The sequence below is a fragment of the Lynx rufus genome, unplaced genomic scaffold, assembly GCF_022079265.1.
Source record: "Lynx rufus isolate CCGP_SWC_20201006 ecotype Redwood Valley unplaced genomic scaffold, mLynRuf1.p SCAF_4, whole genome shotgun sequence".
Taxonomy (NCBI): domain Eukaryota; kingdom Metazoa; phylum Chordata; class Mammalia; order Carnivora; family Felidae; genus Lynx; species Lynx rufus.
Window position 1 is genome coordinate 24,849,842 of NW_025814856.1, and position 12,682 is coordinate 24,862,523.

General features: G+C 41.1%; 1 protein-coding gene across 1 annotated transcript in view; it reads right to left on the bottom strand.

Moving 5' to 3' along the window:
• The window catches only part of DNAH12 (dynein axonemal heavy chain 12), a 222,817-nt gene that overhangs the window by 3,508 nt on the left and 206,627 nt on the right, over positions 1–12,682 (bottom strand). Inside the window, exons 66-71 of the mRNA XM_047096900.1 lie at positions 11,626–11,859; positions 11,153–11,341; positions 8,301–8,404; positions 6,501–6,705; positions 732–869; positions 208–299 (exon numbers count right to left, since the gene is read on the bottom strand). Of these exons, the coding sequence (XP_046952856.1) occupies positions 208–299; positions 732–869; positions 6,501–6,705; positions 8,301–8,404; positions 11,153–11,341; positions 11,626–11,859 (962 nt within the window). The remainder of the gene's footprint in view (positions 1–207; positions 300–731; positions 870–6,500; positions 6,706–8,300; positions 8,405–11,152; positions 11,342–11,625; positions 11,860–12,682) is intronic.

Genomic DNA, 12,682 nt, shown 5'->3' on the forward strand with positions numbered 1-12,682 from the left:
CTAAAAATTCTTCAGGACCTAAAAATACTCACTTATCAATTGCCCCAGCCTGAGTAATGACTTATGGCAAGAATTCTGATATTATTTTTTACTTGCCATAGTCCCTAGAAGAGCCCTTTTGTTGCAGGGGTGGGGTGGGGTGGGTGGGAAGCAGTGTTCTACTTATTCATCTGCAATGAAGAAGTCTCGGCAGTTGAAAGCCCTGACCTTGTTCGGGACCAGCGTGCTCCATCAAGATATAACCCGTGGATGTAAACACCGTCCTCTGGCGCCGTCTCAGGTGTATCTGAAGGAATAACCTGAAGGGAGAGGCACATGCTAGTAACGGTCTCTTCCCCAGACAACTTTGTCTCAGAAGGAAAACATCTGCTCAATTTTCAGAACATACTCAGGGGAACACGACTATATGATAGGTTGTGAAACTATAAGTTTTTCAGTAGGAGTGTAAGTGTCAAAATGTATAATACAGTTCTTTTTGAAGCATTTTATCACTTTTTATTGTACCTCATGTTTTTGCTGAAACCGGAGAGCAGCATTAGATGATCTGAGTTAAAAATGGAGCTCAGATGTATGTATGTAGCAAGGCAAACATACACTTTCTTCATGAAACACAAAGAATGGAAAGAAGTCATTTATAATGGACCATAAAAATATGAATCCTGCATATCTTCCTTGATTAACTACATGATTTTGAAATAATGATATACTGTGGAATTCAGGGGGGTTTGTACCTCAAATTCATATCCTAGTAAGTCAATAGGGATGGTATATTTTCTGGCATAATTCTGCATCGCTCCAGTGAGAAAGGCTTGGGTGAAAAAGAATCCTGAGAGCCAAAACACACAAGGTTTTCCTGACGTATACCAGTCCTGGAAGGGGAAAACACAATGCACTATGTTCATTTCCAAACTCACACGAGCACCACCTGATCTGTAATTCCTGATGCTGGTTTGTGTGTTGTCCACACTTTCCACCACAGGACTCTCTTCCCTGACACAAACACGCAACCTACTTTGGCCTTCTACCTCTTTTCCCTTAGAGTCACTCTTCTTGGATAATTCAAACTAATTTTAACATTAACCTGAATAACACAAAGTTTGAAAGGTTCAAATCTACAAAGAGCTGAGAGTAAATTATTTGGGGATGTGTGACTTACTCCCACTCAAAAGCAACCATCTTCAGATATCTCATGCGGTATATGACAGTGTTGATTCCAGCTCCTTAAAACTCTGGACTCCCCCCTGCCTCCACGCTTACTTCAGTTCAGATGTCCATTGTCTTTTTTCTGTATCGATGTGCACGTCTTCTCACTTCTCCCCTCTCTCTGCTCAGTACATCTAGAGTAATGTTTCCAGAGTATACCTCACCATGCATGGTTTGGATTGGATTTAGCATCTTGCATAATTCTTCAGTAATCTGCTACTACTCTACCAAATTAAAGTCTAAGCACCTTAGTCTCCTATTTAACATACTTCATAATCTAGCCCCAAATTGTATTTCCAGCTTGATTCCTTTAAAAAATTTTTATGTTTATTTATTTATTTTGAGACAGAGAGTGCGCATGCAAGTGGGGAGGGGCAGAGAGAGAGGGAGGGAGAGAATCCCAAGCAGGCTCTGTGCTGTGAGTGCAGAGCCTGACGAGGGGCTTGAACTCATGAGCCATGACATCATAACCTGAGCCAAAACCAAGAGTCAGATGCTCAGTTGACTGAGCCATCCAGGCACCACCCCCGCCCCCCAGCTTGATCCCTTAACAGAAGACCATGGGGGAGGGGAAGGGGAAAAAGTTACAGAGAGGGAAGGAGGCAAACCATAAGAGATTCTTAAATACAGAGAACAAACTAAGGGTAGATGGGGGGTGGGGGAGAGGGGAAAGTGGGTGATGGGCAGGGAGGAGGGCACTTGTTGGGATGAGCACTGGGTGTTGTATGGAAAACAATTTGACAATTATATTAAAAACATAAAAGTAAATAAACAATTCTCCTTCAAGCATCTTACATTGTAACCAGGCTACACTATGTGCTGGTCTTTTCTCTGCATTGGGTGGACATCTGTTGTATTTTCTGCTTGTCTTAAAGTGACACTACTCTTCCATCCTTCTGGAAGAAGAACCTTTCTATACTCTCAACCCATCCCTTCTGGTGCAGGAACTCCACTTCCTGGGGTGGGCATGTGATTCCTGCCTGGCCAATGATACCCCCCAGTCATAGTGATTGATACAGAAATGGACATGTGACCCAGGCAAAGACAGAGATGTGGAGACTCTTGTTAGGACTTTTGGGGAAAAGATGCTCAGCTATTTGAAGTTGTGTGGATGTGAGGCCAGAGTTGCTGCTGCTGTTTTGCTACCATCACATGAGAACCTACCTGAGAATGGAGTCAACCCTCAGAGAAATGGAGCCAGGAAATGAGGTGCAAGAATCCAGGACCAGGGCACTATTTTGCACCCCAGATCACCACTTGGCCCCCTGGATTTTTCAATTACTGAGGTAATAAACTTTATTTTTGTATATGTCAAATTTTGCAACAGAATCAATTCTAAATGATACAGTGCCTTTCGGTGCTCAGCTATCTCTAAGTTCTTTTCCTTTTTTTACAGTGTCTGAAACCTCTCATAGTTTAGACCTGGCTCAAATGCTTCTTCATCCAATAAACAAACCCTGCTTTCCTGAGCTAGAAGAACTCTCTCCCTTTGAATTCCCAGAGCATTTTACAAGTTGATCTGCTATGACACATCCCTTACTCTATTATATTCGTGGTTGGTTTGTTTTTTCTTAGATACATAGCTTATCCCCCTGTAGGCTATTGGCAACTTGAAGGCAGGGCTTACGTTGTCATTGCCTTTTTATCTCACAAAGCACACAACAAGATGTTTTGGACAAAATGGGTCTCAGTTCACATTAGTTGAGAGAACAGATGAATCAATAAAATGAACTTTGTCTCTGAGCGAGCAGTGCACTGTGGGAAGAAGCCAGCTTTGCTTCCTGGGAGGAAGAGAACAAACCACTGCTGGAGATGTTGCAATAGTCCAAGCTACCAAATCAAGAAGAGGTAGAGAAAGAGGCGGGGCTTGACAAGGACACAAGCCAGGCAGATCCAGCACTGTGCGCAAGAAAGCTGTAAGAACCCAGAAGGCAAGTGTATAGAAAATTCCCTGGCTCACTCCAGGGCTTCATTTAGCCAAGAATGTCATGAGTGTCTGGGTCAGTGACTTGTACAGTTTCTGAATTAGCTACCATTTACTGGATGCTTAGTGCTTGCCAGGCATTGTGCTAAGCACTTGACATGCATCACCTCGTTTAGTCCACAAAATAACTCCGTGAGTTATTCCTCCCATTTTACAGACAAGGAAACTGGAGTGCAGAAAGATGAGTAATATCTTGCTCCAAGTCACACAGTCACTAAGTGTCAGATCCAGGATTTAACCTGAGAGTATAACCAGTGTGTAAAACGCTTAGAAAAAAAAAATAAAAAGCACAAGAAGGAGAAAGGGAAGATAAATAGGGTAAATGGTGATAGAGAAATGAGGAAAAGACAGAAACTCCAGATGACTCATTTGCTTAATTAAGAAGCATTAGGAGATGAAGTCAAGACTCCAGGAGAGGGGGAGCCTGGGTGGCGCAGTTGGTTAAGTGTCTGACTTTGGCTCAGGTCATGATCTCACATTTTGTGGGTTCAAGCTCTGCATTGGGTTCTCTGGTGTCAGCACAGAGCCTGCTTCAGATCCTTGTCCGCCACCCCCCCCCCGCCTCTCCCCTGCTTGTGCTCTGTCTCTCTCAAAAATAAATAAACCGTTAAAAAAAAGAGTCCAGGAGAAAGAAAGGTAAGAGGAAAACTGTATGGCTTCTCTAAGGGTAAGAGGACAATGGGGACAGATCCATTAGAGGGAGGCATGTGGTGAAGGATGATAAAGGTGCCTGATAATAGAGTGAGGTCTTTCTTACTCATTCGAATGGAATGATTCCAAGGGAAAATCCAGATTTCAGGAAGTAGGGAGTTGGACATGAACTTCACATCAACAACAAAAGGAATTTGTCCTGGAGACTATCCTTGCTGGCACCATGCCAGGACCCCTCTGAAAGACCAAGGTAATGGCTCTTGAATGCCCTTCAGGAAGAAGCAGTATATGGAAAGTGCAAGCAGTTCCAAAAAAAGCTTGGGAAATTAACTGGAGTATAAAAAAAAGGAAGACTGTGACAAGGGGAGGATATGATTAACTACAAGGCAAATGCCTTTTTTTCTTTATTTTTTTTACTATTTATTTTTGAGAGAGAGAGACAGACAGAGGGTGAGCAGGGGAGGGGCCGAAAGAGAGAGGGAGACACAGAATCCAGAGAAGCCTCCAGGTTCTGAGCTGTCAGCACAGAGCCCAACACAGGGCTCGAACTCACAAGCCGTGAGATCATGACCTGAGCCAAAATTGGATGCTTAACCGACTGAGCCACCAGGTGCCCCTAAGGCAAATGCTGTTGATAAGGGATGGGAAGAGGCAGGTCCACACAGGAGGAACTCTGAAGACATGTTGTACATGTGGCCAGGATTCACCTAGTAGACACAGTTTACCTATCAAATTAGCAAAGATAAAAAACAACATATATCTGAGAAACAGGCCCTCTTATTCACTATTGTTGGGGATACAATGAAATAATTTTTCTGGCTGATTAGGTAATATCAAAACCCTAAAAATCAAAGCCCTAAAATATCAAAAACCCTAAAAATATCCAAATGGAATTGATTACAGCATTAAAAGAATGAAGATCCACTGACCAAACGAATAAGGATTCACTGAACAAGAGGAATTTTTCTAGAAACGCAAGGATGGTTTTCCACTTGGAAATCTAGTGAATAGTTCAATGCAATAATAAGCTAAAGAGGGGGAAAAAATCACATCATTAGCAATAAATGCTGAAAAGGCATTTGATAAAGTTCAACAATTTATGATTTTACCAAAGAATAGTCCACTTTTACTGAATTCTTACCACATACCATGGATTGTTACCCTATGAGGTAAAATTAAACATTTTATGGATGAGAAAACCATTATGTGGCAACTCTTCTAGAGCCTGAACACTGACAACCCCAATGTAGACTGTTTCTTTTGTTGAATGTAAAATCTATACAACCAGCTCCTATAAATTAATTTTTAAGAAATAGTTCAAAAGAAAAATGGGCCTAGGAAGGAGATGAAGAGGCGATTCATAGGAGAAAATACAAATGGTAAGCACACACACCAAAAGAAACACAAGCTCACCAGTTACCAAAAAAAAAAAAAAAAAAAAAAAAAAGCAAATTGAAATAATAAGATATTATCAATCTATTCAATTGGTAAAAATTAAAAAGGGGTATATGAGAAAGCTGCTCTCTCCACATCCTCACAAGCACTGGCTGTTTTATGATTAGCTTCTACAGTGAAACAAATAAAGCTCTTCTGTAATAAAAAGGCAACTAGGGACACCTGGGTGACTCAGTTGGTTAAGCGTCCAACTCTTGATTTTGGCTCAAGTCATGATCTCACTGTAGGTTGTGAGATCAAGCCCCAAGTCTGGTTCTGTGCTGGGTGTGGAGCCTGCTTGAGATCCGCCTTCTCTCTCTCTCTCTCTCTCTCTCTCTCTCTCTCTCTCTGCCCCTCCCCCCCCAAAAAAAGAAAAAAAAAAGGCAACTAAACAGGGAAAGGTCATATACCTAATTTGAATTTCCAAAAAGTGTTTTTGGGGCTCTCCCCAACTCTCATAAATATTAACCCACATAAATATTAACCATACAATGGGGGCAAGCCAAGGAGCTAAGGAAGAGAAATAGTGCCCTGAACATCCTTTATATGTGTATTTTGGGATTGAGGGTGGAGACTTAAAAGCATTCAACGTTTCCCTGGTTTTATGAGATAAGGGATAAGAAGCATGGATTTTAAGTCAGTGGCCAATTATTGGTAAATCCATATCTCAGGCTCTTTTTTTGAGATTTACCCCCAGTAGTAAAACTACAAGACCAAGTATGTGGTCTCAGAGAACCACAGACTTAGAATCTTTTTTTTCCCCATGTTTTGTTTATTTTTGAGAGGCAGAGCATGAGTGGGGGAGGGGCAGAGAGAGAGGGAAAGAGAAAATCCCAAGCAGGCTCTGTGCTGACAGCAGTGAGCCCAGTGTGGGGCTTGAACTCATGAACTGTGAGATCATGACCTGAGCTGAAGTCAGACATTCAACCAACTGAGCCACCCAGGTGCCCCAAACTTAGAACGTTAAAAAAATATGTCACATTTTACTTGGACTATGTAAAGTAAAATTTTAATTTTCTACTGAGTACTTTGAAATATGTGTAATTTTTAACATTCTAAAATTTTGGTTAGATTACCATGAAACCACTAACCACATTCCATTCAACCCAGAGACACTGAAGTGACCAGAGTGTTTTCTAATCTCTCCCCAGTCAACCAAAAACTAAAATTCTACACACACACACACACACACACACACACACACACACACACACACATAATCCTTTACCTGTAAAAAGTTCAACCGGGCTAGAAAATCTGTGATGTAACTTCCTAGGGGTTTAAGACTTGGATATGATCGTGCAGCCCATATTTCTGGAACCTTTCCAACAAGCAAACTGCCAGAGAGTGCCTCCAGTGCAGAATCCATTACGACCACACCCTTAATAGCTTTTTCAAGGTCCCCTAGAGTATTGCGTATAGTTCTAATTAAACTGCAAAGAAAAGAATCACATGATCATTGTACATACGCTGGTAAATATCAACATACTGTTTTTCCAGAAAAAGAAATCTCACTCACGGCTTTATGGGAGTGTTTCCCCGAATGTACTCACCTCCCTCTTGGTAATGGAAGGTACTTTTAGGTGATACTTGGATGAACCTTTTTTTAAGTTTATTTATTTTGAAAGAGAGAGAGCATGAGAGAGGCAGAGAGAGGGGGAGAGAGAGAATCCTAAGCAGGCTCCGCACTGTCAGTGCAGAGCCCGATGCAGGGTTTGAGCTCACAAACTGTGAGATCATGACTTGAGCTGAAATCAAGAGTTGGATGCTTAACCGACTGAGCCACCCATGCACGCCTGGATGAAACTTTTTCATTTTAATCATTACGTAATACAGAAAATGGTACCAAACGGCATATCAAAATTGTTTTCTGGGTGTTATGGCTTAAGACCAGGCTAATTTAAGCAGAGGATGATTTGGGGGAAAATATTAGGTAAATGATGTTCCAGATGGCATGAAAATATGGAAGAGTTATAAACGTGTAATGCAAAGGCTGACATTTGTGAAATGATGCATTAAAGCATAAAGCATATATTCACTGATATGCTTGCAAAGACTTTGCTTCTCACATAGGCCCAAAGTGCTGAGAACACCATAAATATACCTGAAGTAAGGGTTTTAGGCTAGAAGCCTAAGCAACAGAGAGATAATATGGTAGTACATATAAACATGTATGGTCTTTAAATAAAAAATACTGAACTAAGGCATCATAGTGTTTTAATATGTTTTGTTTTTAAATGTCAGCAAATCCTGAAACCCAAATAAACTTGAAAACATCTTAGAAAATTCATGACCAAAACAATTTCTCCATCCCTTAAGCCGTATTGTACTGTAGAAAATTCAGTGAAAAAATTCAAAGGGGCACCTGGGTGGCTCAGTCAGTTAAGTGTCTGACTCTTGATTTCAGCTCAGGTCATGATCTCATGGTTCATGAGTTTGAGCCCCAGGTTAGGCTCTGTGCTAACAGTGTGGAACCTGCTTGGGATTCTTTTTTCCTCTCTCTCTCTGCCCCTCCCTCACTCTTCCTTTCTCTCTCTCTCCCTCTTTCAAGATACATAAATAAACATTTAAAAAATTCAAAGCAAAAATTTGTTTGCTATCATGGGGTACCTAATCAACCTAGGTTGGACTCAGGAAGAAAAGGGAGGGTGCATGTGTCACATGGTGGAACAATGACAAAAGAGGTAACTACATACAGGCTCAATTAATATTCATTTGGTCCTGAGTTCCTGAGGAGACTAGTAAAGGATGGATGAAAAATTATGATGAATGAATATTTTCACATAAATTTCACAAAAATAAATTCACATGTAAGTAAAAATAGATCTCATTTCCATCATCATTTTTGCATTCTAAAAGATACCCTCGCTTCTGGGGCGGAAGATGATACAACTTTAAAGAGTAGGAGTGGATCCTAAGGAAATGGCAGGTTTGGATAATTTTTTCTTAAAATTTTAATGTGTGTCTTTTTTTTTTTTATCAACTTGGGTTGGTTGTCTTCTGAATCCACAAGGGTAGAGATCCTTACTTGTTAAATCTTTCCATTTCTTGTACTAACACAGTATTCATGCTCTCTTCATAGCTCACAGGATACTTCAATAGTGCTGTTTCAATGTTGAAATCATTCGGTAGCTAAGAGAATGGGTTTAGAAGGTCACATATTACACTCAGAATGGATAATTCACTTCATTCAGCTGTCCTATCACTAATAGCTAACACGAGGCAGTTACTGTGGGCTGAGCATTGTGCTAGCTGCTTCCCATACATTATCTCATTTCACCTTTACCTTACACTCTCAGGTGGCCATTATCATCTCCATTATACAGATGAGGATATTCAAGTACAGTTAACCCTTCAACAGTGCAGGTTAGGGCACCGACTCCACACACCCCCCCCAATATAGTCAAAACTCCATGTATAAATTCAACTCTCCAAAAACTTAAAAAAAAATTTTTTTTAATGTTTTTATTTTTGAGACAGAGACAGATCGCAAGCGGGGGAGGAGCAGAGAGAGCGGGAGACACAGAATCCAAAGCAGGCTCCAGGCTCTGAGCTGTCAGCACAGAGCCCAATGCGGGGCTCGAACTCACAGACTGTGAGATCATGACCTGAGCTGAAGTTGGATGCTCAACCGACTTAGCCACACAGGCGCCCCCAAAAACTTTTTTTTAATTAAAAAAATTCTTTTTGATATTTGTTTATTTTTGAGAGAGAGAGACACAGACAGAGCATGAGCAGGAAAGGGGCATAGAGAGAGGGAGACACAGAATCCTAAGCATGCTCTAGGCTCTGAGCTGTCAGCCCAGAGCCTGACGTGGGACTTGAACCCATGGACTGTGAGATCATGACCTGAGCTGAAGTTGGACGCCCAACCGATTGAGCCACCCAGGTGCCCCTCCAAAAACTTAGTTACTAATAACCTACTATTGACTGGAAGCCTTACCACTAACATAAACAGTCAACACATATTTTGTATGTCATATGTATTCTATACTGTATTCTTGCAATAAAGGAAGCTAGAAAGAAAATATTAAGAACATCTTAAAGAAGGGAAGAAACATACTACCGTGCTATATTTATAAAAATAAATTCATATGTAAGTGTATCTGTGCAGTTCAAACCTGTGTTGTTCAAGGGTCAACTGTACAGAGAGGTTAAACAACTGCCCAAGGGCACACAGCCAAAAGGTGATTTGTTTAAACCCACAGGTCTCTAACTGTAAAGCCCATGCTCTTTACTATAGGCTATGGCACTTTGCAGAAGATACAGATTTCTGAAAAGCCATGTGATTTCTTTTGTAAGCCGAATCTCATTTTCCACTGATAGAACAGATTTTCCATTTCATAACTGTTTTAGGGTTATTTTCAATCAGTTATTAAGTGGCTCCAAATAGCTTAGCTTACCCCACTTTCAAATAATTAATTGTGACTGTAGCGGGGTTCCAGGTTATAGAGAGAGAAGACTATCTGATTTCTATGAGGCACCTCAGAGATGCTTGAGAAGTGAAGGGGACTTTGGGACTGATAACCAAGTCTTAAGACACTGGAAGTCACACTCCTAAAAGGCAAAGAAGTTTCCCAATCAGGGAAGTTCTGAACAAAGAACTGAGCTGCCCAGAGTGTCTGTAGATGATGGTCCCTGAGCGGTGCAAAAGACTTACAATAATGTAAGTCACACTAGCTTCTGTCATTCAAGGACCCTTGATGCTAAATAAGTCCAAAATGCCATTGTTAGGTAACTTCCTGTTAGGGACCTTGTGAGAGCCACCATTCTGCAAGGGCCAGAACCACCACTCCCCATCCCCCGAGATAAACTGCAGAACCAGTAAGGGACCACGGGGGAGAGAGGCAAAGAGCAGAAGCAGCAGTCCAGGGGACAGAGTGGGAGGAGGCTGGCTGGCTTTCACCCAAGGGTTACAGCAGGGCAGCTCCCCTCTTTCTCCAGTGGCTGCAGCAACATGTCCTGCGAGGAGGCTCTCCTTAAGGGGGGGGCGCGTGCTGTCCATGGGTCTTCAAGACAGATGGACTATGGGTCAGGCTCCGCTCTGTCAGAATACTTGACACTGAAATATGGGGACAATTACAGTATTTACCCCAGAGGGGAATCGTGAAGATCTGTACATGTGATCATAATCCTTCTAAAGTTCCCTTTGTAGTTCCTTATGGAATTTAAGACACAGAAAAAAGGTGACAGGAAAGAGTATCATCCCACTCTACCTAGTAGGCTAGGTACTTCGAGCTATATTATGAAGGAAAAAAAAGGTGTAGTTGCTAATTTAGTGCTGATCTTACCTCCCTGTGCCCCCTCACTCCCTAAGATACAGATTAAAAACTGTTCACTCCTTGAACCAGCAAATTCAGACCATTTCCTCCAGTTTTTAAAAAGTAGGTCTATTCATTATCTTTGGAAACAATAATAAGTCATATGTTCATTCGCTCATCCACAGCTATAGTTGCTAAGAACTTACTATGTGCCATCATGCAAATCATTTTAAATTCATGTTTTGTTTTTGTTTTAGAGAGCGTATGTGCACACATGAGCAGGGGAGGAGGAGGGAGAGACAGAATCCTAAGCAGGCTCCATGCTCCACATGGGGCTCGATCCCACAACCCTGGGATCATCACCTTAGCCAAAATCGAGAGTCGGATGCTCAAGTGAGCGAGCCACCCAGGCACCCCAAATTCATGATCTTTTAAATGTTCACAAGAACCTTATACAGTTGGTACTATAATCACCACTTTACAGATTTGAGAACTAATCCTCACAAAGGCAAAGTATCTCACTCAAGATCCTAATGCTGTTCAACCGGAGTGCTCAGATTGCCATTTCAGGACCACTTTAATTTACATTATAAGCATCAGATTCTAAACTAAACATCACCTTGTTGAGAATATCTTCAGTAATTTCTAATAGAATCTGGTCAGTACTTCCTGAGGACCTGGTCTGTTTGGAGCCTCCCTGGGTGAGAAGCAAGGACTCAAAGAGGACTTTGGTTTGATGCAGATCTTTGGAGATATCAACATTTTCATGTAATCCAAATATCTCAGGGTGTTGAGTAAATGGAAGTTTCTACCAGAAAACAGATGAAGAAAGAAGCATCACATTTTCACCAGATACATTAATTGAAAAGGTAAACACATGCAGCCCCAAAAGGGTTAAAAATCAACTACACATTAATCCACGAGACATCAAACTCTCCCAATTTTCAGTAATTTCTAGAAACAAAAGATACTGAAAGTTGATTGAAAACCATACTACTTGGCTAGCCCTCTATATTACAGGGGAACATTTCATTATTTGCTTTTAGAAAAATCACACTTAGGTCTAACCCCATTTTCAGTGACATCAGTTACCTTAATGAATTCAATGTACTCATCGTAGGAGCCTTTGGGAGGTGCAAAATAGTTTCCACTGGGAGAAAACTTGTAATGAGGGTTTTCAATTATTTGTGGATTATAAAAGTCAGCCAGCATGGTTAAGAGGAGACGTCTGTCCCAATCATCTGTCACTCTTCCTCCATAGTTACATTCTCCAGTCAGGTAGGAGATGGCTTCAAATGGAATTGTGTTGTACTCATTTATAAATAACTGAAACAAAGAAAAAATGAAGTGAGAAAAACCTTAAAGTCTTTCACATCATTTCCATTTTAAGATGAAATTAAATGTCAAGATGCATAGAGGTGGGGTTGAAAGAATTATCACCATGAGTTACCTTTGGATGGCTGGGATTGTTCATATTTATTTTAAATTACTTTGCTTATCTGCATCTTCCAATTTGGGGGGGGGCAGGGTGGGAAATAAACATGTATTGCTTCTGTGATAAGAAAACTGTTTAACAAAAAAAAGATGACATGAAAATTACCAAGTCTTTTTCATATGGATTTGGGTAGTTTGCCCTTGTTTTAGGGTATTGGTTGTTAATTAGGGGCAATTTTGTCCCCAAGGGGACATCTGGCAATATCTGGGGACATTTTAGATCTGTGGTTGGAGGTGTTACTGCCATCTAGTGGGAAGAAACTTGAGATGCTGCTAAACAGTGCACAGGACAGCTGCCCACAGTAAGGAGCTATCTGACCCCAAATGCCAAAAGCACCAACGCCGAGAACCAGGTGCCTGGTTTTGGGCACTGTCTGCAATGTGATAAAAACAAAGAAATTCCAAACTTTAGTGCCAAAGCCTGGTTCACACATCATGACACCATTTACAATAGTAATAAAAGCTGGAACACCTGGCTGGCTCAGTCAGAAAAGCATCTGATTCTTGATCTCTGGGTTGTGAGTTTGAGCCCCAGTTGGGTATAGAGATTACTTAAATAAAACTTTAAAAAGTAATAAAAACTACTATTTGCATAGCGTTTATATTGTCTTGTTCATCTCCCAATAACCCTGTAAAGTAGGAAACTGAGTCTTGG